Source organism: Euprymna scolopes, chromosome 6 (genome assembly GCF_053919585.1).
Source record: "Euprymna scolopes isolate OS-2025 chromosome 6, ASM5391958v1, whole genome shotgun sequence".
Taxonomy (NCBI): Eukaryota; Metazoa; Mollusca; class Cephalopoda; order Sepiida; family Sepiolidae; genus Euprymna; species Euprymna scolopes.
In genome coordinates, this window is record NC_136487.1 from 109538931 (window position 1) to 109564870 (window position 25940).

At 37.1% G+C, this 25940-nt stretch overlaps 1 protein-coding gene across 1 annotated transcript in view; it reads right to left on the minus strand.

Annotated features, from left to right (window-relative positions):
- Positions 1–25940, minus strand: part of LOC145277857 (transmembrane protein 145-like) — a 129832-nt gene that overhangs the window by 56933 nt on the left and 46959 nt on the right. Inside the window, 1 exon segment of the mRNA XM_080129808.1 lies at positions 2093–2182. Within this exon segment, the coding sequence (XP_079985934.1) occupies positions 2093–2182 (90 nt within the window).

Below are 25940 nucleotides of genomic sequence, written 5' to 3' on the forward strand. Positions count from 1 at the left end.
GAACAAAGCTTCTTTCTTAGAACTGCACGCCTGTGGAACTCTGTTCCGTCTGCCTGCTTCCCACCGGACTACAACTTGGATGTCTTCAAGTCCAACGTTAACAAATTCCTAATGAACCGCCCCCCTTAAGTAAACACTTCATCAAATCTCCACACTAACGTACTGTACTTGCAATAAGTCTTATCCCTGAGTGGCTTTTGGGCCTTGATAAGTGGTGACCACCGTGTAAAAAAAAAAAGTCTCTCCGAAAATTTAGGGATTCATTGGATGACTTTGCTGCCTTGAAGAAGGTATCAGCTTCAGTAGAGGTGGAAACAATTATCTTCAGCAGCCTGGGTTAGAGAAGGAGATTGGGTGATGCGTTTGCCTTTTCTACTTGCATACCCTTGCAAATTTCGAGAACATAGTCCGTGCCTGACAGGATGGATTGAGTGATATAAAGGGTGGATTTTATGTCAAGGAGCAGCGCGTCAACTGGCGATTTTCTGGTGGGCTCCGGCACTCCAAAAATTATAACACTGCATCGGCAAGTGGGAGAATCTTCATCGTCAGGTACGTTCATGTGATGGCCAACTTTTAGGGGGCTCTACGGGTCTTTTTGCACAGAGGCAATCACGGCAAAATCTTCACATATAGGGGAGAAGGCAACATTGGTATAAGAAAGTGGTGGAGAAGGGGTGGTAGGCTTGGCTTTGTAGGGGTGCAGAAGTTTAAGTGAAATTAAATTTCCTCGCCCCAAACAAAATAACAAAAAAAGGAATAAAACAAAACACCTCCTTTTGATTTAGATTAAAGTCCTTAGTGGAATTAATTAGTGGAAAACTAATTTGTGAGGAAAGTGATTTGTTGTTATTAATTTAGAAAATGTGCGGAATTAATGCGTGTGTGCATAAGTGATTTTTGAGTGTCCGCGTGGCATGTGTATAATGGTGTTGGTGGTGTTGGCAGCGACGATGTTGTGAAAACGAGACGCATGTTCTTGTTGTGTTGTCGAAGCGAGAAGAAAGGCAAAAAACTGAACTCTCTCTCCGTAGAAGACTATTTGATGTGTTTTATACATTTTTGGCTCCAGAACACGATTGCTCCTGCTGATATTTTGGCTTTTGGAAAAGCGTTAAAAAGACAATTTTCTTTTTTTTTCATTGATTACTTGTGTCACATGATGCTGTCTTCAACTACGTCTGCCAAAAATATGTTAATTTTACTTTCGTTGTTTTGAGAAAAGTGTGTGGGCATATTTGAAATTGTGGAGTTGCTGACAAAACCTATTTTTTGTCCAAAATGCGCAGGGAAAATTGAAATGAATAAAGGTTTGTTTATTTGCGTGCGAGTGTGTGTGTGTGTGTGTGTGTGTGTGTGTGTGTGTGTGTGTGTGTGTGTGTGTGTGTGTGTGTGTGACAGCACAGCTTTGATCAGTTCTGCACTTGGTGCATTTTCTATATCAAACTTTGGAGACTTTGAACAAGGTATATCACTTTGGATCTTTACAATGGATGACCTACTGGCCTTCTATTCCTTAATTAGAGGGAGGTTTTATAGCTGGTTCTTGGATTTGGCTAGTTGACTTATTGGCTTTTGTGGCCGATAAGTTGAAAGCAGGTATGACTAAGAGTTTGAGGCCATTTTGAGGATTAAGCTTTGCAAGCTGTTTCCCAGTATTGATATTCCTTCTTGCAATTTTGTGAATTCCTTCATCAATTCTGTGCAACCACTACACGATTTTTGAAGCAAACGAGTCTTGACTGGCATGACGAGGATGATGGAGTCGAAAGAAAAGGTATGTACTCTTTTGCGTCAAAAAAAAGAATATTTACAAGTGCAGATGAGAAGTGGATTTGGAGGTGGGCACGTCAGGATATAAATTAGTGGGAGCAGCAAAACGGATAGCTTCAGCTGATTAGAAAAGATAATCCAGAATGTAAAACTGCATTAGAACGTGAAGGATAAAGATTGTGAGATGAAAGATTATGAAACTAAAGAACTCTATAAAAATAATATTAAACTAAAGTAGCACTAAAAAATAGTATTAAAACTAAAGAACCCAATGAATATCATGAAATGTTACTAAGCAATAAATCAAAAACAGACTTACGGCTGGAAATGTAAAATTGTAATCAACTGATCCAAGTAGATTTTTGTCTTCTCCAGATAAAAAGCAGAATCTCGCCAGAAAATGCCATTCCTAAAAAAAAAAAATATGGTATAATGTTATCTTTCATCAACAACAGTTCAACTATATAGGACATGTCATTATCAACAGAAGACGTTGCAAAAATTCCAATAGAAAAAGCAAAAAGGAAGAAAAACTATTTATTTAAAGAAATTTTCTCGGGTGTAGATATATTGCTGGGAGAAGTGTTAAGAGAAAAATCATTCAAAATATATTAAATAAACGATTCCGTTCAAAATTTCATGTAGATTCACGAGAAAGCGAGTTTGACAATTGTTACAACAGTTATGGAAACAAGCGTTCAAGTGTGCGACACTCAAATTCAAAATCCAACCGATAGGAAACAAAAAGTGTTGCATGTACTCTTCTGGTGCTAGGACGCATGACTGTAGCTTGTAGAACGAATACAAATGTGCTTTATAAAATGTCAGGGAGTATCAACGGCAGTGGTGTGCTCAACTTCCAACTTGACAGATTTCTAAACCCGCCGTATAGAGATTTTTATTGTTTGGTCTTTTGACCAAGATCAAATCACTTTTGTGTAGTATCTGTTCTGGCAGACACTGCAATCAAAGACCATATGTGGGAGCAACCCCACATATAAGACCATTGCTCTTGTAGCAATCAGCTATTGGTCAATGTAGGGGAAACCCTTCATACCAATTGTCACTATCCAGCTCCCCTACTCCCCGGGGAACTGGTTCCCATTTCCCCAATCTCTCCACATTAAAAAATGGCCTTGTGCCTAATTTGCTCAGTGGGGTAGCAAATAAATACAAAAACCCGTCGTATAGAGATTTTTTGCTCACTCGGAATCATTTTGTACGTATGGTTAATTCGCGTGTCAGTGAGAAAAAAAAACACAGATTTTTTTTTAATACGGTCCATTTGTGTGTAAGTGGAAAAAAGAATGACGGATTCTTTTTAATATAAGTGCATAAAATGGTATTCGGCAGTTTAACACTTTAAGTTCAACACTTCAACAAGATAAACTCAAAGAAGGTCGGAGGTTACATCAGTTGAAATGAAAATAACACTCAAGATGAGAAGAGTAATCCAAATAAGGCAAATAAGTTTGACAGTTTACAAACCTGATTGCTTGTTAGCACTCCTAATAAAATAATTGTCGAACACAAATTACGGAATAAATTACAAAACCTCTTTTAAAATAAAACAACAAAAGGATTTTATTTGGGAAGCAAAACGTTGAAGCTGTGTCTGGGTTGAAAAAAAAGGAGTAGCCAGTTCTTTGGATGTGTCGGTCAAGCAGTCGTTCTTTGTGTAGTCTCAGGTTAGCCAGCAGTTATCTTCAGTGAAAATTGCCAATGCTGGAATGTTGAGTGGACAGAGAAAGAGCTGTCCACTCAACATTCCAGCATTTGCTGTTGGTTGGTCACTAACCGTGGTTCACAAAGGAAGTAAAGAAGTTCCTCAGGGGACAGATGAATAAACGCTCCTTGCCAGCTGATTGGTCAGTATGTGGCTGAGTCACTCGGTGGGGAAGAAGGGCATTGATTCACCAAAGAAAATAGATCTTTATTTGTGACTGCTACAGAACTTTTAATATTTCTTATTATCTCTTCAGTATAACCTAAAAAAAAAAAGATTGGTACATCATAAAGCAATTCAATTAATCATAACTATATCAAAATTAATTTTATAATTATTTAATTAATAATTCAATGACCAAATGATAAGTCCTACCACCTCTGCATATAGGAAGCTATAAGTATAATCACTTTCTCCAAAGTATCAACTTAACCAATTTCAAAAGCGAACTTATTTCCCAATGTAAACATTAGAAAAAATTAAAATATAACCAATTCGAAATTACTTAGCTCACCTCATAAACCTGCAGCTATAAATTTACTTAATATAAGAGATTTCTTCTATTCCTTTTTTTTTGTGATACTAAAAGAGCTGCTGTATACTATCCCTGGGGTTATATTCACGTATATGTATGCTTGTTTTTATAAGTAATGTGTGACTTGTGTGTGTGTGTGTGTGTGTGTATATGTATATATATATGTATGTGCATCTATGTATGAGTCTATGTCTTTCTATATTTACATGTGTATGTGTCCCTATTGCTTGTGAGTTTTTTTCTTTAATCTCACTTTTTCCTATATTTTTTCTTTATTATTTTATTCTGTATTTTTTATGTTTGTGTGTATATGCATTTATACGTTTATAGATGTATATATGTGCATGCGTACATATATAATTATAATCATGCATTAATTTATTAAACTATCAGTAATCTCCCCTCCCACTTCTTTCCAAATTTAAAATTAATAATTCTGAATTATATTCCTCTCTGGGTTAAATTGGCCTTAACTGGCCTATATTTATCTGTCTAAAAATAGATGATTCTCTCTCAGCGCCATTTCCTCCCTTTCTATCATGCCTCTTTCTTTAACTATGTCTACCTCCCTTTCTTCCTTATCCTTTCGATTTTTTTAATATCCTTCCTTCCTCTGTTCTGTTCTTATCTCTCTTTTTCATTTTTCTCTTTCTCTTACCAACCCAATTCCTAATTTCATTTAGAATGTCCATTTTCTCACTCTCCATTTCCATTTCTGTTATTTAAAAAAAAAAAAGTCTCATATGAAAAAATGAATCTTCATTTCCACATGATCTGATGCTTTTCTGGATTTTACCCTGGACATTTATATTTATATCCATATTTCCTTATAGATAACCAATAGATTTTCAACATACCCATTTCTGATTTTTCCTGTCCTGAATTTTACCATCTTTCTCATTGGATTCTTATCATATCCTTTTTCTCCATTTTTCCCATTTCCTGCTTTCTTAATCTTGATGAATCCCTAAAAACTGTCTCTAACTGTTAAATGACGTTTTTGATGCAAATATGATAAATTTTCATATTGCTGGTTTCCTTTAATGCATTAACCTGCAAAAAACTTATTGTGTATTTTGCAAATTTCTTTTTCTTACAGGTTTATAAGGTTTTTGCTAGAAAATTTGCATAAATCTTCAATAACAAGATTTTTATTTTATATATATATATATATATATATATATATATATATATATATATATATATATATATGTATTACAGACAACTTGTGTCTGCATATATTTCTTTTGATCATTTCTAAGTTCTGAAGGATCAAAACAAATATACAAGTTGTCCATAATATTTAATGAAATTCTGCCTATATACATTAATACCTTTTGCTTTACAGAAACACTTAAAACTCGGTCCTCAAGGTTAAATAGACCAAATGTAGCCGTGCTTCACTCGATGTTATGATGGTATAACATCTTATGAACTTTCTGCCTTGTAATGAAGAGATAGAGATTAGAACTAAAGTTTGGGAAAATTGTACACGTGCACACACACACGCGCACACACAGCATTGATGGTTAAGGATTTAAAGTGGATCTGTTCAGACATGAATCGAATCATTAAATGGTTAGATTATGTTTTATCTAAAGAGTTAACATAGGAGCTTGAATGACATTAGCCGCAGGAAAGGCATTGAGAGATTCTGGCCCAGTTGCACAACACTGTGTGATCACTTTAGGGTAAGAATGGATTGTTGCAAAGAAAAAGAGAATGATTGTCGTGAAGAAAAAGAGAATCGATGGAAGGCAGTTATTTTGTTTGCTTAATTGTTTATTTATACAAAAGAAAAAGTATTTAATAAAGTAAAAGGTTTCATAGTTTGATAAAAAGGGAGATGTACTATACCTGCTCTGGTTTGGTTTGATTTTAGGTGGCATATGACAAACTAAGGTAGCAGCTATCTCGTATATTGGAGATTATCTCCCTTGATCAAGAACTTTCCAGTTAATAAAAAAAAAAAACATGATTACATCCTCATGTTTTTTGGCAACTAGCATTCTTATCTATGTTAGCTAATACTACAAAAAAGTGATATTTCCGAATTTTTATTTCAGTTTATTACTCTATGATTGATGACTTGGCAGCCTAAATTAACTTATTATTTTATTCATAGAAATGAATTTGTAGTGGAAAAGGCTATGTTAAAATAAAATGGCTGAATCATAGTGACAATAACATTGGCCTGGATTTTAAGATAGACTTCTGCATAGAGCTCATAAAGATCATGTCTCAGGATCGTCTGGTTTACATAAAATCCTCATTGTTGGTAGCAGTTATTTATTAATCTACAAGTTTGTAGATTTCACTGCTGAGACTGAGAGTTCAACGAGTCCATGTAAAATCAAGGAAGGTTTGGTTCAGAACACACAAAGGAATAGCATAAAAACAACTTTGTTATTTTCATTTCATTCATTTGCAGTTCCGCACCTGATAGATCTTTGCTCACAACATGCAGATCCCTGTTAGCCTAATAACTCTTACGCTATCATGTTGCCACCGTCTCTACCATGGAAAGGAAGGGTTTGACTGCTACCTCTGTTCAAGAGGATTAGAGAAAATAATTTTTACACTTATTGAATTTGGTGTTCTGAAATATTGATATCCTCAGTAAATTGACAAGAACCAATGCTTCAACATCTTATTACAACATAACTATTAATGCCACAAAACAATTGAGTTTAAACATACTACACAAAACAATCTATATATCTATAAAAGTGAAAGTGTCTGTGTCTGTCTGTCTGTGTACATTTCCCTACACAATAACTCTGTCAATTTTCAGTCTACAAGCTCGAAATTTCATATACAGGGTACTGAGATTTGGGAAAATATTTGTAATCCGTTTTTGGCCAGAAATTTGGCTGTTAAGGGGTCAAAGTTCAACGATTTGACCTTTAAGAACTCTACCAGACTCCTCTACAAATTTTTGGTATGAACAATTGAAATTTTAGATATAGGTTCCTTGGACATGGATCTAACTTAACTTGATTTGAGCCCAAAACAATAAATGTTAAGGGGTCATAATAGGGGTCAAAATTTAAAAAAATTTTATCTCTGCGGTCTCTATCAAATTACTCAGATAATTTCTGGTCTAAACATTTGAAATTTTACATAAAGGGTATTCAAAGATAGGGCAAGCTTTTTAATTGGTTTGGGTCGAAAATTTAAGCTACTAATATATAAATGTATGTATATATGTTTGCATGTCTGCCTAAAACTTTCGATAGAGGCGACAGATTTTCACAAGATCAGTGTTGTTTTGAAGCTCGACCCTTCAGACGACAAATACCGAAAAATTGGCTAAAAACATTAATTTCTTCACCCTCAACTTGGCACATTTCTACAGGGAGGGGTCGCTTTTTTCAACAATATTTTCGAAAGTCATCCCCTCTTTTCGATTGTCTAGCCTTAATTTAAACCTACATCACTTTCAGTTTGACGATGGTCGTAACAGCAAAGACATCACTTTTTTCCCCATTCTTTTCCTCCTTCACGGTATGGGTTCGAGCCTGCCTTCCTACTACCATTTTTTTTTTTTTGCTCAACACACACCTCCAAACACTCGCTCAACACCAGGCACCCATGCTAGTAGATAAAACAAAAGTAGAAAGCCTTGAAAAAGGACATTAAATGTTAGTTGAAAGAAACATAGTTATAAAATTAGCTTGTGTGATTTTAAAAGTTGCATTTAAGCTGATATTTGGAATTTTACCTGCCAACTGTCATTCATTATTGTTTTACCAGCAACATATTATTATTATATTACATAATTATAACATTATATTATAATAATAACATTATATTATATTGTATTAGCACTATAATAATGTACTTCACTACAGTTTATGTTTTTTAAAATATATGTAGTCCAATCTGGACAACAGGTAATATATATTTTTCAATTATAACTGAAAATTTGAAGTCAACAAGGGAAATAACTCCTATTTTCAGTGATAAATATAAAAAGTGTTGTCTCTCTTACAATTAAAATTTTATTTCTTTTTCTGTATAAGTTTTAAAAAATGTGAAAACAAATAAAATAAAAAAGCTAAAATGAGTTCACTGCATCCCGGGCAATACATGTACTATTTTAATAAAAGATATAAGCAATTACATATTTTTATATAAGTCTATAGATAACTATAAATCATTATGTATGTTTGCATAAAATTGTTCTGATTCGAAGATATGGTGCTCTCATATTTCTATTACAATAGCATATCTACCTTTTGATTTATCTAATGAAACTTAATACTTACTGCAATTGATTCACTGTAAACAACTTGCTGAATACAAACTGATCAGTTTTTATAGGACAAAACATGCACTTCTAAATATGAAATTACACACACACATGCATATATATATATATACTAGCATGGGTACCCAGCGTTGCCTGGGTTGACATGAAGTTCTGTTTGAAACACACCTGTATACTAATCATTTTCATCATGGGCAACGTCGATACCCCCACAACAAAAATAAAAGAACGGATGAAAGCATGTAAATGTAATTGCCCCCAAAAAGAAGTACGTGATATCCTCTCCACCAGATATTTCAGCAGAAGGGCTAGAAAGAGAAGAAACTATTCTCCGGATATTGAGCACTGGAACCCCCCCCCCCTGCAAAGAAAAGATAATTAAAAATAAATCATTACAACTTTTGTTTCAATAAAAATAGCCTTTATATTTCTTTGGTCATTGGGAGTTGTACACACAGACACACACACACACGAACGCTACTACTTTATATAGATATATATATATAAAATTATGTAAAAATAAATAAAAAGTATATATTTATATATATATGCGTGTGTGTGTGTATTTTTATATTTTATTTACAGAAAGTTTTAGATACGATAAGTCATTGGTACCGTCAGTTTCAAATGCATTAAAATTTTCCGCAGTAAGTATTTTTCTAGGTATTAAGCAATGTAATTCTTTATGTCATAAGTGGTGGCCATTGTTGTACATACATATTTTTGCTTAATACCCGAAAAAATACTTATTTGCGGAAAATTTAAATGAGATATTCGTTTTCAGCACACCTGAAAACCTACAAAAAACAAGTTTTTTAAGGTAGATTTTGTGTTGGTCTACCAGGCCACAATAAACACTACCTTTAAAAAAAAATACCCCTCCCCCACCAAAAAAAAGTAGCGATAAAGTGGGTGCTCATCTTACGTTAAATTAATATAGAAAAGTGATCCCCCACTTCTTGAAACAATAATGGGCGACTTTATGGGCAAATGTTACATAGCCCATTAGCATTCCAATGAACCTTCATTTGTTAAATTCTGATCAATAGTCGCCAAGATTTCAAGCTTATAAAATTGCCAAAAAAGTGGTATATCTATATATAGATATAACTACACTCGTAGTCAAATTGAAATATTGAAATGCTCATATCTTTGCTTCTATGAGACGAAACTACATGAAAATTTGCAGGTGTTTTGAAGATTATAATACTATTCTATGGTTAAAATTTTATCACAATTAGTAAAAAAAAACTTATATTTTCTAATCAATAAAATATGCCAAAATTTGCGTACATTTGTATATATAGTGTCCTGCCAAACCAGCTTTAGTTTTGTTGCTTTGGATGAATTTTGCTTGTTTTTTGTTTTTTTTGCTTGGTTGTCTCTTTTTGCTTGGTTGTCTCCCCTGTGGCCTTACCAGGCCACTAATATATATAAATATTCGTGGGCGGGTTCAAATCTCCTGACCGGTAGTAATCGTGTCACCCTACACTAAGGATTCCCAAAAGGATGAAACATAGATATTAAAAAAATTATTGTAATAATTATGTCAGCCTCTTTAAAAAACTCGGTTCTTATTGTTGAGCACTTTAAAGTTGAAATGAAGGTTGGTCACCTAAGCTCACATACATGGATCATAATGTTATAATCATTAGATTATTATGACTGGATGTTACGACATTTTAAAAATAAATGTTAAAATTTCAACGATATTTCTTACGGTTGAGAGTGATCATGAAGTTTGTTTCTTGCTAATGGAGTCAGAGATGGCTTCACGGCCAGGTTCGAATCTCCCGAATGGTAGTAATCGTGTCACCCTACACTGATGATTCTCGAAATTATGAAACTATGTTATTTTATTTGTTTTTGTGACACATTTTGAATGAATTCAATTATTTATACGAAAATGCATTTTTACCTAAATGCGAGTTGGGAATAATTTTCCCTTTGACCAATGTGTCGTAGTAGAAGACGAAACATGTGTCAGTGGATAATTATATTTTAAAAACAATATATAATTTATATATTGTGATAGTGAAACACAGAGGAATAAGGAAAAATACTTTAAGAGAGAGGGGGGTAAAGTAAAAGAAAAACACTATTTCATTTGAATTAAATGTGCTAAGAAAGGTCACATTTATTGACCGGCATTAAGATCTAATCACTAAAAGGCTTCAGAGGAGAAAGAGAGAGAAAAGAAAAAAATAAATATCAGTAGCAACACATCTAAATGAAAGAAGAAGAAGAAGAAGAAGAAGAAGAAGAAGAAGAAGAAGAAGAAGAAGGTTTGAGAAACAGGAGAAAGGGAGAGAACTGGGTCCATTAATCAAAAGAAGTGGCAGCAACAGAAGTAAATGTCAAATGAGAAACACAACAATAATTCAGCTAGGACTTGATCATTATTACAGTTAGATTGCTTGCAGAGAAGATAGTATTTTATTTACCCCAAAAGAATAATGGTCGAAGAAATTTTGAAGTTTGAGCTGAAATAGCACTGACACACTATTGGGAAACCTGTCCACCTGATACTAGACTTTTAATTTGACCAAGAGAAGTCTTTTTATAAACTGTATGGAGAAGCACAGGTGTATATATATATATATATATATATATATATATATATATATATATATATATATATATATACACACACACACACGTATGTCTATGTGTGTCTGTATCTGTGTGTGGGTGGGTGCAAGCAAGTGTACCATCCAAATTATCTGACGATTGCATTACTGGACAATTTTGTATCATGCAAATAATAAACTCAAAACAAAGTTTTATAAGAAAGTATATTATTATGCAACCATCCAATCTGTATTTTTAACACTGACCAACAAGCTTATTATTTACTCAATTACTTAATTACTCCCAATAAATAAATTTTAAATAATATTTTTCTAGATTATGACCTTGCAGCCTCCACCATTTCCTCCTTTTCCTCATTTAGATTATTTTCTACCGAACATTATGTGTAGTGATCTGCTGAAAAGTGATAGTAAACTATTTGGATGTTTGCAAAATGCTTGAAGAGCACTTTTAGCTAAAATTATTACAAAGAATGCTCATAATTTGCTTCATAGTGGTAGCAATTATGATCCAACAGGTCATGGATACATCTAGTTTATTATAATTATTGATATGTTACATACTACTTGGGAGTAATCTATATATCTATAAAAGTGAGAATGTGTGTGTGAGGACACTTCTCAATCTATATACTCAACGGATATTTGATCTACGAACTTGAAATTTGATATATAGGATATTCAGACATGTGAAAAACTTTATAATCTGTTTTCATCCGGGGAAACGGCTCCTAAGGGGTCAAAATTTAACATTTTGTACGTGGAGGTCATTGGATTTTTATCTGTTTGCTAACCGTCCATGAATGCGCATACATGAATGGTTCACATGACAGATTCATTATATCAAAAATAAGTAGGTTTATAAAGATCGTGTCACGCCGGCCTAATGATTTAATGTGGATGATGTTTTTTTTGCAGAGCTTAAAAACTTGCAATCCTACGGACATATGTGCATGCGTTTGTGGCCGGCCTTCCAACCCGTGTAAAGCAATTGCTGAGAGCCTCCACCAGCATTTCAGCAATGCCCATGGAACACTTGCTGGAACGCACTCGAGCTATCATCAGAGATGAAAAGAGGAACCAGTTGTGATGGTAGCGCAGGCAGTCCAGAATAATCTGAACCCCACGACCAATGGAAGATGTTTCTGTGGCGGCTGGTGGGGTCATTTCGTGAAATGTTGCACTAACAGGGGGCAGTATTAGACACCTAGCCAAAAACTGTGCAGGAAACGTGTTAGCTCTCCTTGACTCAGGCTGCTCACATACCATAGTCAGTGCTAGACTGTGTCGAACCTGGAATAAGAAGAACATCAAAGTCACCACAATAGGTGGCGAGACTCAAGCATGCTGTGGAGCTGAAACCGTGAAGATCCATATGGACTCCGTTGTGACCGCGGAAATCAATGTGTTGGTGATGCAAAGGGGATTTGCTAGGGTTCGATTTATTGTTAGGATATGATGCCATGAAGGCACTGGGAGGAATTGTCATTGAACGAGACGAGTGTGCGCTTTTTGGAAACCCCAGTGTGTGCCACGGTCCACATCGATCAGCCTGATTTCAAGGAGGACTACAACCATCGCCAGAAGGCCTGAACTGCATCATGGAAGACAACTGAGGAAAGGGTGCCAACCAAACTTAAGAATGGCATCGCAGAGTACTCAATACCTAACGAGGCTCGTAATTACAAGCGAGAGCTTGAAGCGTGGATTCAAGATGGATGGTTGATTCCATACCCTGACAACAAGCTTGGACCTCCCAAAGGTCTGATACTCTTAATGGTGATGGTCCAGCATAATGTCGAAAGTAAGACCGATGCTGGACTAGCGTGAATTCAATAAGCACATTGAGGCTTACACTGCTGATGCTGATATATGCGCCAGCAAATTGAGGGAATGGTGCCAGAAAGTCTCTAATATGTCAATTAAGATTTGTGGAAGGCCTATTTGCAAGTGCAAGTGGCCATTCCAGACAGTGTGGTTTCAGGGTCAGAGGTACTGCTTGACATGACTTGGCTTTGGTCTGAATGTGACACCGCAGATCATGAAGACTTTGTGAATGTGGTGCTGTCCCAGGAAAAGACCATTGAGGACGCAACATCAGTCTACATTGATGATGTGAATGTCATGGGGATGTACAGTCTGCATCATATGTTAGAGAAAAATTAACTCAGTTCAGCCTGGAGTGCAAGGATTCTGATCGTCTGAAAGATGGAGCATGCGTATTAGAGTTGCACATATGTGAGAAAAAAGGACCCTATGATGGAGGGATGGCAGTAAGATTCCAGGAATCCTTGATATTATTACACGGTAGACCGTTTTTTCCATGTGGGGGAAACTTGTTGGTCACCTACCAGCTTGTGGCTGGCTTTGTGCAGCTGTGGGTGTTATTAAATGTAGAGTGAATTTGGTGATCGCAGATTGGGATGATGTACCTGATGATGCCCTCCTAACTCTAATGATAACAGAAACTCTGGAGAAACTGAATAAGAAAGACCCTGCCCATGAGGAGTGGTGCATGATGGTGACAACGTAAATGTGTGGGTTGACGCCAGTTCATTGGTGTTGGGAGTCTCATTAGAGCAAAGAGGAAACATGTTTGAGGATGCATGTTGGTTGCGACCTGTAAGTGATGCTCAGCATATCAACCTAGCGAAAATGGACGCTGTTGTAAAAGATATAAATCTGGCGCTACAATGAAATTGAAAAAATTGTACTTATACACACATTCTCTCAGTGTTTATCACTGGGTGTCTGACACACTTCTGAGATGAACAAGAATCTGTACTAAGGCGGCCAGTGAAATGTTGATTTGGCAAAGATTAGACACGCTGAAAAGTCTGGTCTCTGAGTACAGGCTATCGTTGAGTGTAACACTGGTAGCATCACACTGTAATCATGCTGACAAATTAACCTGTGTGCCTCACAAATCAAGTCACCCACAACAGCAACTGCCAATGTTATACACAGAGTCAGAGTAAAGGGGATTGACACTACACAGCCAGTCGACGAGGGGACACACAGCAGATATGGAATAGGGGATCCAGTATGGGTGAGACCCCCAGGAAACTGGTGCACCATCAAGTTCAAACGAGGACGAATGTCCGGGGTGATTAACATTCCATTCAGTCCTAGTTAATGGATCCCCACGCCATGTGTGCAATTTTCACCTAGCTAGCGAGATACATCACACAACTACAGAGGAGAACAATGTATTATCAAGTAATGAGCTGCTGAAATATGCAATCAGCAAACCTCCTTTGCCAGAGAGTATTGACTATAGTTCATCTGATGAAGCAGACCCAGAACCAGACATGATGAACGTGCTCCTTCGCAGAAGCAAACGGAATAAAAGACCAACCCCGCAAGGCACTCTATGTGATCATGAGATCCGGGGGGGGGGGGGGGAGGTGATAGTCATCAAAGAAGCAAGTTTGTGCCTTGTGTGGCTGTACGTAAAAACGACAACAATTGCAAACTTACCTTCAGGTGGGATCTGAAAGAGAGGCGCCATGAAGATTGACTGAGCTTTTATGCCAAACCTGAGTAACATGTTTACTAGTCATGGGATATGGGGGGGGGGGGTAAATGGATAAAAACGGTGTGAGAAGTGGGAGAAGGAAGTAAATGAAGTCAACAGGCATTTTGCTTAAAAGGAAGCAACTGTTGTAAGAACAAATTTATTTTTTTGGAAAGGAAAAATCGGCAGCTAAAGTTATTTCAACATCATAATTAAATTTTTACTTTTAAACACTTGTCTAATAGTCAGTACATCCATTTCATTTTAAATCTTTATCACACATTCACTAAAGAACACCCGTTCAACATTAATCTACAATTTAATTAAATATCAATTTATTTCCAAAATTATAATTTGAATGCAATAAGTTTCTTATTTATTTATGTATTCCTTTATTTTAACATTTACTTTTTTACATTAAAATCTTATCACGTTTACTTCCTTTTAATTCCTCTAATGTAAATAGATTAAACAATATTTGTATTATTTATTTCACCGTTCATTAACTGTTCAAACTTTTTACTTTTTACTTAAGTTATTGTGATAAACAAATGAGAACATAATAAATTTCATATTTATTTAACCATGAAAGGCACCATTATATTTATAATTCGAAAATTGAAAGTTAGAGAAAGCTAGAATGGGTTCAGAGGTAAAGGCAGGAATTTCTTGAGTTCTTCAATTTAAGGAATATTTCAAGTTTTAGTGAAAACAAACCAGCAGTAAAATAAACTTGGGTAAAAAGTTTTGGAACCATCTTTAAGAAATTTTAAATAAACAGACGAAATATCTTTCAAACAATATTTAAGATGCAAATATTTTTTAATAAAAATTGTTAGATTTTTTTTTGTGGCATTCTTTTCTCATTCATTTTGGATAGTAAAATATCCTTGCTTGAACAATGTTTTATGAAAAATGTGATCTCACTGCCCTGTCGCCACAAGAAGGTAGTTTCATCATTACATGGGGCATCATCTACATCCACATCTGCCACAGTTTGATCATCGATCGGACAAGTAACACCTCAACATTTTCGAGAACATAATCTGTGTCAACTACCAACCTTCTAGTAAGACCACTACACTCCTTGTGGACCAATAATTTGCACTGGGGACATTTAACGGAGTTTACACCCATGCTTTTTTAAGAGAAACAAGGAAACATGCCAGTGTCTTGCAAGAGATGGAGACTAACATTTTATCTTCTTCCAGTCGACTCTCGGTCTTTTACTCTTCATGCCAATCTTTTATGTCTGCAACCTGGAATAGCAATTTGCATACAGAAGATCCCATCGGGCACACATACAGAACTCGCTCAACGATGCCTCTAAAGGCATGATGAAAAGAAGTGAGCTGAGTACTGAGCCTTGATAAACCTCCACACTCACTGAAAAAATTCTCATTGTAGAGACCACTGAAATGAACATGACTACAAGCACTTTCATATATGTCCTGGTAACATGGATAGCACATATCTCAACACCAAAACTTCTCATTGCCTTCCAAAGTATGCAGTCAAATACCATCTCAAGATCAACAGAGTAGAGAGACCTCCTTTTTTTTTTTTTTTTTTTTTTTTACATGGAGTTCACCACTTATCAAGGCCCAATGGCCACTCAGGGATAAGGGTTATTGCGTGTACAGTAATCACAGGGATAGTGTAGCAATAGTATTGGAGAATTGGTACGGTGTCATTACTTAGGGGGGGGGCGGTTCATCAGGAATTTGTTTGTGTTGGACTTGAAGACATCCAGGTTGAAGTCAGGAGGGAAACAGGCAAGCGGAACAGAGTTTCACAGGCGTGCAGTTCTAAGAAAGAAGCTTTGTTCATGAAATCTATGTTTTGATTTAGGCATAGATAAAGAGTTGTGAAAGTTTTTGACAGTGGATTCAGCTAGACGGGTGTTTTTTGAAAAAGATTGGCGAGGGGAACCAGAGAATGGAGCTCAGACGAGCACCTGCCATGGAAATAACGATAGAACAATGACAGGCTCGCTACGTCTCTTCTGTGGGAAAGAGGTTGCAGGGTAGAGAAAAGGACATCCCCTACCAAGCCACAGAGTCTATTTTTACTCTGTCAAGGCAGGATAGGCTGTTTTTAGCAGCCCCCGCCCAGATGTGGCAGCAGTACTCCATCTTTGGACGTACTTGGCTCTTATATAGATAGAGAATTGCATCATTAGTGAGATATCTTCTGGAGCGGTAGAAGGATCCAACCATTTTCCCAGCGACCTTGGCCACAGACTTGATGTATGTGTTCCATTTAAGATCGGGTGTAAAGGTCAAACCCAGGAGCTTATCAAAGCCTGGGGCCTCCTTTAGACGAGAGCCATCCATTTCAATTGATGTCAGATGGGGATCAGAGCGTTTATGATGTAGAGATAGGAGCTTGGTCTTAGATGCATTAAAGGTAACCAGCCACCTCTTTCCCCACTGTACCACGCGCTCAAGATCATGGAGAGTGAATCAGATAGAACATCATCATTTACAGTCTTTGATTTGTTGCCATAGATGGTCGTGTCATCAGCATAGATGTCAACGAAAGATTTTAGTATATGTTTTGGGAGATCATTGATGTAGATCAGGAAGAGAGTTGGGCCCAGTATGGACCCTTGATGGACTCCAGCATTAATACTGTGGGCCTCTGATTTCTGCCCATCAACCACTACTCTTATGAGCCTATCTGAGAGAAATGACTTAAGGATAGAGAAAACATTTCCAGTTATACCGTAGCTGGAAATCTTGTGTAGTAGGCCTTTATGCCAAGCCTTATCGAAGGCCTTTGATATGTCAAGCGCAATTGCCCTAGAAATGAAGCCTTTGTCGAGAGATTCACTAATCCTATGAGATATAACCGTTAGCACATCTGCTGTAGATCTAGCAAAGCGGAAACCATATTGCGTGTCGCTAAGAAGGTTATTTCTGCTGAGGTGGTTGACTACTTCTCTATTTATTGTGGATTCCAGCAACTTACTCATGACACACAGGAGACTTATTGGTCTGTACTGAGAGGGGGATGACTTATAACCATCTTCCCCCACTGAACCACGCGCTTGAGATCAGAGGAGAGAGAATCAGAGAGAACTTTGTCATTTACAGCCTTTGATGTGTTGTCGTAGATGGACGTGTCATCAGCATAGATGTCAACGAATGATTTAAGTATGTGTTTAGGGAGGTCATTGATGTAGATCAGGAAGAGAGTTGGGCCCAGGATTGACCCCTGAGGGACTCCAGCATTTATATTGCAGGCCTCCGATTTTTGTCCATCGACCACTACTCTTATGAGCCTATCGGAGAGAAATGATTTAATGATTGAGAAAACATTTCCAGTTATACCGTAGCTGGAAATCTTGTGAAGTAGACCCTTATGCAATACCTTGTCGAAGGCCTTTGATATGTCAAGAGCAATTGCCCTAGAAAGGAAGCCTTTGTCAAGAGATTCACTAATCCTGTGGGATATAACCGTCAGCACATCTGCGGTAGATCTTGCAGAGCGGAAACCATATTGTGTGTCACTAAGAAGGTTATTCCTGCTGAGGTGGTTGACTATTTCTCTATTTAATATGGATTCCAGCAACTTACTCATAACATACAGGAGACTTATAGGTCTGTATTGAGAGGGAGATGACTTATCACCTGAATTCTTAAATACAGGGCAAACTGATGAGGTCTTCCAGGGAGTCGGAAAGCACTTCTCCTTAAGGCAGCGCTTAAATAGTTTCGTAAGTATGGGAGCAAGTTCTGGTTGAAGTTTTTTTAACACTATAATTGGGATGCCATCAGGGCCAGTTGCTTTACTGGAATCTAGGTTCTTTATTAGCTTGGCGACCTCATGCACGGATATTTGTAGGTTACCTAGCTTGTTCTGTGTTATAGGAGGAAATATGGGGAGTTGATGGCCTTCGTCACATAGGGTAGAATTAGCTGCAAAGTTCTTTGCAAATAGTTTGGCCTTGTCTGACGCTGACGAGATGATCTCTGGTCCATTGATAATGGTTGGGATAGAACGCACACTTCTGTTCAGGATCCTATTTGTTATTTGCCAAAACTGGTGAGATCCAAGCCGCTGATCAGCTACCTTGGATTTAACAGACTGGGCATATAGCTCTCTTGCATTTTTTATTACTCTTTTACAGTGGTTGCTGGCAGACCTGAAAGCAGCTTTAGTCTCAGTGCATCTATTACGTTGGTAGCTATGGAAAAAGTGGTTTCTGTGCGCGATAGCAGCAGCACATTCTGGGGAGAACCATGGCTGGCTGTTAGGTTTTTGTTGGAATTTTTTAGATGGTATGAATTGGTCTATGCCTATAATTAACCATTCGGTCAGATCTGATACTATAGAGGACACTTCCTTTTTAAACATGGAGTGCAGAGGTAAATCAGATATGAATGTACGGAAGCTATCCCAGTCAGCCATAGAGTATCGGTATACAGTACGGTGGAGGGGTACGTCTGGGGGCTTCTTACATTTCGTTTTTATCTTAACTGATACAACGGAGTGGTTGGAGGATCCTAGAAGAGAATGAACGGAACATGAACATAGCTCAGGGGAAGTTGAGAGAAAAAGGTCTAAGAGGCTTGCATATTGACCGGGTGTATCAGGCACACGAGTGGGTTCGCAAACAATCTGAGTGAGGTCATAAGCAATGGCAAAATCATGACAAAACCTCCTCTCATCATCTGTCTTATTTGAATGGGTCAGCCATTCCACGTTATGGACGTTGAAGTCACCACAGATGTGGATGTTAGCCGAGGGATGTGAAGACAGTATGTGGTCTATTTTCTCAGATATGCTCTTAAAGATAGTAACTCCGCTGTTGTGGGGCTTATAGAGGGCAAATATAAATGCAGTGGTGTTAGCAAGTGCAACCCTGAAGCACATATAGGGTAAATTAGGATCTTCTCTAGAGATATCCCTACCACACGGGAAGCCATCCTTAATGTAGGCACATATTCCATGCCCATGGCGATCTTGGGTGTCAGATTTAGCTGTTAAATTAGAGTATCCGTTAATTATGAACTCATCTAGGGAAGTGGTCGGCCCTATTCCAGTTTCACTTAGAAATAATATGTCCGGTTTCGTCTCCTGTAATTGGGTTTCAACCTCTGGAAGGTTGGAACGTAGACCCCTGATGTTGGAGAAGGAGACCTGGTAGTAGGGGTCTATGTTGGAAGATGGGGTTCTAGGTTTAATCGAGTTTTTATCCTGGAGATATTTCATGTTGAGGTTTTGGGATTTGTGGAATAGGTCGGCATACTTGGTTAGAGCAGTACAGAGAGGGAAAGTAAGAGAGAAAAAGACAGGAAAATGTTTTTTGTAGCACACGAAAAGGTAAAGCCGTAACAATTACCCACTAGTATGGGATCGAGAGGCCCCACCAGAGACTACTGCATGGTCCAGATCCACTCGCCAAATGGCAATACAGCAGTCCCAGTACTTTGCGCCTGCTGATAGGACAGCCTCCTTAGTGGTTAATCCAAGGTTCGGGTCCCTGACTATCAGGCGGATAACGTCAGCCCAGACAAAACGTTTACCTCCAGCACCCTTACTAGTGACATGGCCACAAGGACTGACAGAGACAGAAAAATTTCCGACATCTCAGACTACTGGTCACCAAGTACTACCGACCTTTAAGCAGCTTTTTCTTCACCCTTTGTCAGAAAAATCACTCATTGAATGAGGACTGAATGACAAAATAGGAGAAGCAAGAGTTACTGGAGCTGCCGATAACACATCCACTGTATTATCTACTCTTTTAACACTATAATTGGTATACCGTTGGGACCAGTTGCTTTACTGGAGTCAAGGTTCTTGATTATCTTGGCGACCTCACGCACAGATATTTGTATGTTGCATAGCGTGTTGTCTGTTATAGGAGGGAATATGGGGAGTTGATGGCCTTCGTTACACAGGGTAGAATTTGCCGCAAAATTTTTGCCAAATAGTTTGGCCTTGTCGGATACTGTCGAGATGACCTCTGGTCCATTGATAATGGTTGGGATAGAACGCACGTTTCTGTTCAGGATCCTATTTGCTATTTGCCAGAACTGGTGGGAACCAAGCCGCTGCTCAGCTACTTTGGACTTAACGGATTGCGCATATAGTTCTCTTGCATTTTTTATTACTTTTTTACAGTGATTGCTGGCGGTTCTGAAAGCAGCTTTAGTTTCAGTGCATCTATTACGTTGGTAGCTATGGAAAAAGTGATTTCTGTGTGCGATGTTGTGGGGGTGATAGAAGGCAAATATAAATGCGGTGGTGTAAGCAAGTGCAACCCGGAAGCACATATAAGATAGATTAGGGTCTTCTCTGGAGATATCCCTGCCACATGGGAAGTTATCTTTAATGTAGGCACATATTCCATGCCCGTGGCGATCTTGGGTGTCAGATTTAGATGTTAGGTTAGAGTATCCTTTAATTATGAACTCGTCTAGGGAGGTGGTCAGCACTATTCCAGTTTCGCTTAGGAAGAATATGTCAGCTTTCGTCTCCTGTAATTGGGTTTCAACCTCTGGAAGGTCAGAACGTAGACCCCTGATGTTGGAGAAGGAGACGTGGTAATAGGGGTCTACGTAGGAGGATGGGGTTCTAGGTTTATTCGTGTTTTCTTTTTTGAGATATTCTATGTTGAGGATTTTGGGGTTTGTGGAACAGGTCAGCATACTTGGTTAGAGCAGAGCAGAGAGGGAAAGTAAGAAAGGAAAGATAGGAAAATTTTTTTTTTTTTTTTGTAGCACATGATAAGGTAAAGCCGTAATTACCCACTAGTATGGCATCGAGAGGCCCCACCAGAGACTACTGCATGGTCCAGAATCCATTCACCAAATGGCAATACAGCAGCCCCAGTACTTTGCACCTGCTGATAGGACAGCCGCCTTAGTGGTTATTCCAAGGTTCGGGTCCCTGACTATCAGGCGGTTAACGTTAGAGTAGAATTTGAAGATAGTCTCCCCTCCCATATTAATCCGTGGAAGTGTTTTTTTTTTGTTTTTTTTTTTTTTTGCTTTAGATTCCTCGCGATAGAACCTTCGAGATTAAGCTTATAATTACGTTTCAATAATGCAATTATGTTTTTAGATTGGGGGCATCTTATTTAAAGGCTAGTTTAGGGTAACGCCAGACGTATTTAACAAAAAAAAAGGTTAAAGCACGAGTAATAAGACATGATAGGTAATGTTAAGGAGTTTCAATTTTTAGTAAGACTGCAATAAGAGAACAAAGATAAATAAAATATATATAATACACAAAAATTGGCAAAATTAAGACAGGATACATTTCAACAATTATGGATAAAGATTTTAACTTAGCTCTGAAGGCACCGACTCTTTCTTCCGAGGTTATCTCGAAAACTGACTAGTAGCTCGCACGCTTGGGTTGTTCTGGTACTTAAGGGACGTGGTGGGTGTGGGGGTTAAATGCTTTTAACTTTTTTTTTTTATTATATTAGTGATGCAACAAGCAACAAACATAAAATATTAGGTCAGATTTACATAGATTTAATTACTTTAAAAGAAAATTCCAACAGGAATACTCTTCTCCAACAAAACCGAATAGGTCACATATTTATTAGATTAAATTACTTTTGTCAACACGAAAACGTCATTTTACCATAGCAAATAATTCACATATTTTAAGATTTTTTTCCTTTCTTGCTGCAGTTACTTTTTTTTATACTTATTTTAGTTCAGGTACGCATTGACTAAATAAAAACGTATTACTATTTCTTATCTTTCTTAATAAAATAACATTGTTACTCCCTTCCCCCAATGTGTACCTACTAATTCTGTCATTTTTCCTGGTGTGCCTATTTTACCATGTTGTTATTTTATTAAGAACGGTTTACTATTTCGTTATATTTCTTGCTAAAAGAAAAAAAAAACAATTCTTTTCCATGCATAATTGTACAAATTACACTGAAATTTAAACAAAATAATATAATAAATAACAACACAAAACTTTCCATTTACATCGATGTGAAATATTTATATGTAGGATAGAGAGTGCTGCACCTGGAAGCAGGGTGGCATGCAATGAAAATGGCATTTGAAATGCTTCTTCCGGTTTCTGCTTTCCATCCCACAGATGTGAGTGTCTAAGATATGCTTGTGCTGTTTCATTACATGGTCAGTAAGGTTAAGGTCACAATAGTTGCTGTGCTCAAAGGCCTTTCCCTTTGACCTTGTACAGGCTTGGGATGTAACTCAACTCCCAATTCTTTGGGATCTCAGTTTGTAAATATCATTTTGAATGCTTACATGAGACTACAACAAATTTAAGTAATAATTGTCAAAAGAAAATAACTCGGTCAGATGAAATCTTGATTTATTCTTCAAAATAATTATCTGATTTCTAGAATTCAAAAGTTTTCAAAATTTGAAAATCTTAAACAAAGCAGGATAGTTGTTTATTTTTCCCAAAATCTAAAATACTAATTTTCAGCGCCTTCATTATATAAAATTAGAGCTTTATTTACTGAGTATTATTATTTCAAGAAACATCCAAAAATATATTTCAAAATAAGCTGTGAACATGAAGTTATTGCAACAAGATATGCAGACAAAAATATCTACTCCAGATATACAAGCTGGTAAGTGATCCGGATCAGTTTTCTCCAAAGTTTTCAGTAGAATGTGTTTTCTGATTGCATTCCAAAATGAATTCTAATCTATTCCTATTCTAGACATTTTACTTTGGCTGCTTGATTTGAAAGACATAATCTGTATATATTATATAGTATATGTTATATTCCTCATATTTATTTGTGTAGCAATTACATAATCATGATCTGTTTTCTTTGGCACTTGCTTGCCTCTTATCATTGACTTGTGCAAGAAGCAATATAAAAGATTTGAACTGAATCTTACTTCATGCATATCTACTGATTCAACATCATTTTATATTCCTGTTTTTATAACTCGTTCTGGACCATGTTTGTTGTGTTAATGAAATTGAATAAAATTGATTTGAATTGTAGGGGAAGAAGTTTATCCTTTTAATCTGTGTTCTTCCTATATACTACAAAATGGCAATCCTGACATTTTTCGTATCTCTCTGTCTGTCTTTCTCTATCTATTTATCCCTATCTTGCTCTATCTAGCTCCCATTCTCTCTTTCTACATATTTAACTACTATTTCTTTTAAGTCCCTTTCTCTTGTATTCATGGATATATGTGCACGTATGTGAGTTGGTTCATTTATATTTTTTTCTTATTTTACTCAATAATCTCATTTCAACTTTTAATAAAACACAAATTCTCAGAATATATAATGGCAATATACAAATCAAATTCTCTTTAACTATTTCATCTGATAGATCCTCAAAAATGTTCTTGTAAATATATTCTTTTATTATTACATATTATTAATTCATTCAGTTTATATATTCACGAGTATTATTTTAGTTTGCCTAGGTAATTTATTCCAAAATATATTATAATACTAGATGTACTTGTGATCCATAGTTACTGCTGCTATTATACTTTGATTTCCATAAACTGTGACATATCTGTTATGATCTGTTTCTTACATAACTAAGTATAATAAATCTGTTTACTGCTATATTATTATTATTATTATTATTATTATCATTGTTGTTCTTGTTCTTGTTCTTCTTATTATTGTCGTTGTACAGAAGTATTATTATTATTATTATATAGAAATATTATTATTCTTTATTATACTTACTAGTAAAAAAGGAAGAATGTTATCTTAACTACTAAACAGAATCTATCCACCTCCTCAATCGATTTCCTTAAGAAAGGAAAAACCATCCATAGTGAATATTAAATAGCATTATCATTATTGTGATGATCCTTATGGTAAGTAACCGATACTTGCTAGATATCGGTTATTACCATAGTGAGGTTGTAGGATGGACGGAGATTGACGAGAGAGAGAAAACGAACAAGGAATATCGTGCTCGGTGGATATCAGACTGACTACTACCCCGGATGTCGCCAGGGGCCGTAACTCCTGTGGCACCTGCGGTGGTCTCCCTTTATTTGGTAAAGACATTACAATGCTCTTTTTTTTTTTTTTTTTAAAGTTTATTTTATTATTATTATTTTTTTTATATTCATCAAGGAGTTTGTTCATGCGTGGTGTGACTGGAGTGTTTGCGTTGCTGGGTTGGAGGGAAGCATCTGTCAACCTAAGGGAAAGAAAATGATAATTATGCATTATTATGTACAGGGGTATTTGTAGCATTTAGCAATCAAATCTTTTGGGTGACCGTCTTGTGCGGCCTGAGCGTCTGAGGTTTGAAGAGTGTTGTCCCTGGTTTTCTTTAGATTTTGGTGATGCTGTCACATGCATGTGTCCCTCATCTTCAGATGACGAGTATTCAGGTGGGTCATGTGTGAGGTTTCTTAGTGGCTTAGGGATTTTTTTGAAGAAGCTGGCATTTCTTGTAATTTGGTTGTCCTTGTGTGTGGCAGTAATCATGGATCCCTTTTTTTTTTGTTATGGTTAATGGGTTAGGTTGATAGGGGGTGTGTGCCTTTGAAGTGTGGTCGCTTTTTACAACGACGGTGTCACCCACACTCAGATTATTGGGCTTTACGTATACTTTTCTGTCAGCATATTTCTTTATTGTTTTCTTGGCTTGAGTGTCACGTACCCTAATGCTATGGTCTCCAGCTATAGGTGCAACTAGGTGTGGCAGGCGGTTTTTTATGGTCCGGCCAAATAGAATTGAGGCTGGGGAAACACTGGTGGTGCAGTGCGGTGTCGTTCGGTAATCTAACAGGAATTTGAATAGCTCCTGCTTCCAGCTTTGGCCTTTGATTAAGGCGGCTTTGATGGATTTTTTTACAGTGCGCATGAAGCGTTCTGTTTCAGCATTGGCCTGGGGCCATAGAGGTGTTATCTTCCTGTGTCTGAAACCGGTGACGGAGGCGTAGGTTTTGAAATCATGGCTGTTGAATGGTGGGCCATTGTCTGTTTTGAGGGATACTGGTACTCCGAATTCGACAAATATCTTGTCTAAACGGGGTATGACCGAGTTTGTTGAGATAGAGTCCAGGATATCGACAACAACGTAGCGTGAGTACTCGTCTGTGACAACAAGAAGATATTTCCCATTCTGGAGATGTCCAAAGTCAGCACTAACCTCTGTCCATGGGGCTGCTGGTAGTGGGGACATTTTCTGCGGCTCCCTTGCCGTTTTGTGAGTGCTGATCTGACAGGTGTGACAGTTCCTGATGTTTTCTTCTACTAAAGGCTGCATGTTTTTAAACCAGACTTTTTCCCGGAGGAGGGCCGTGGATTTCACGACGCCTTGATGGCCGGCATGGGCTATTTTGGCAGCTCTGTTTTGTAGGGTCTCAGGTAGCACTATCCGGCGTCCTTTCAGAATGATACTGTCCTCATGTGCTAGTGATAGTTCATCACGGTTGGCATGTAGGGTGAGAAACGTGGCTTTGTTTATGCCGTCATTGGCACATTGCCATTTGTTGATGAGGATGGCTTGAATGACTGCAGTGAGCGTCTTGTCTTTCGCAGTTTCCATTGCAACTTCATCAATT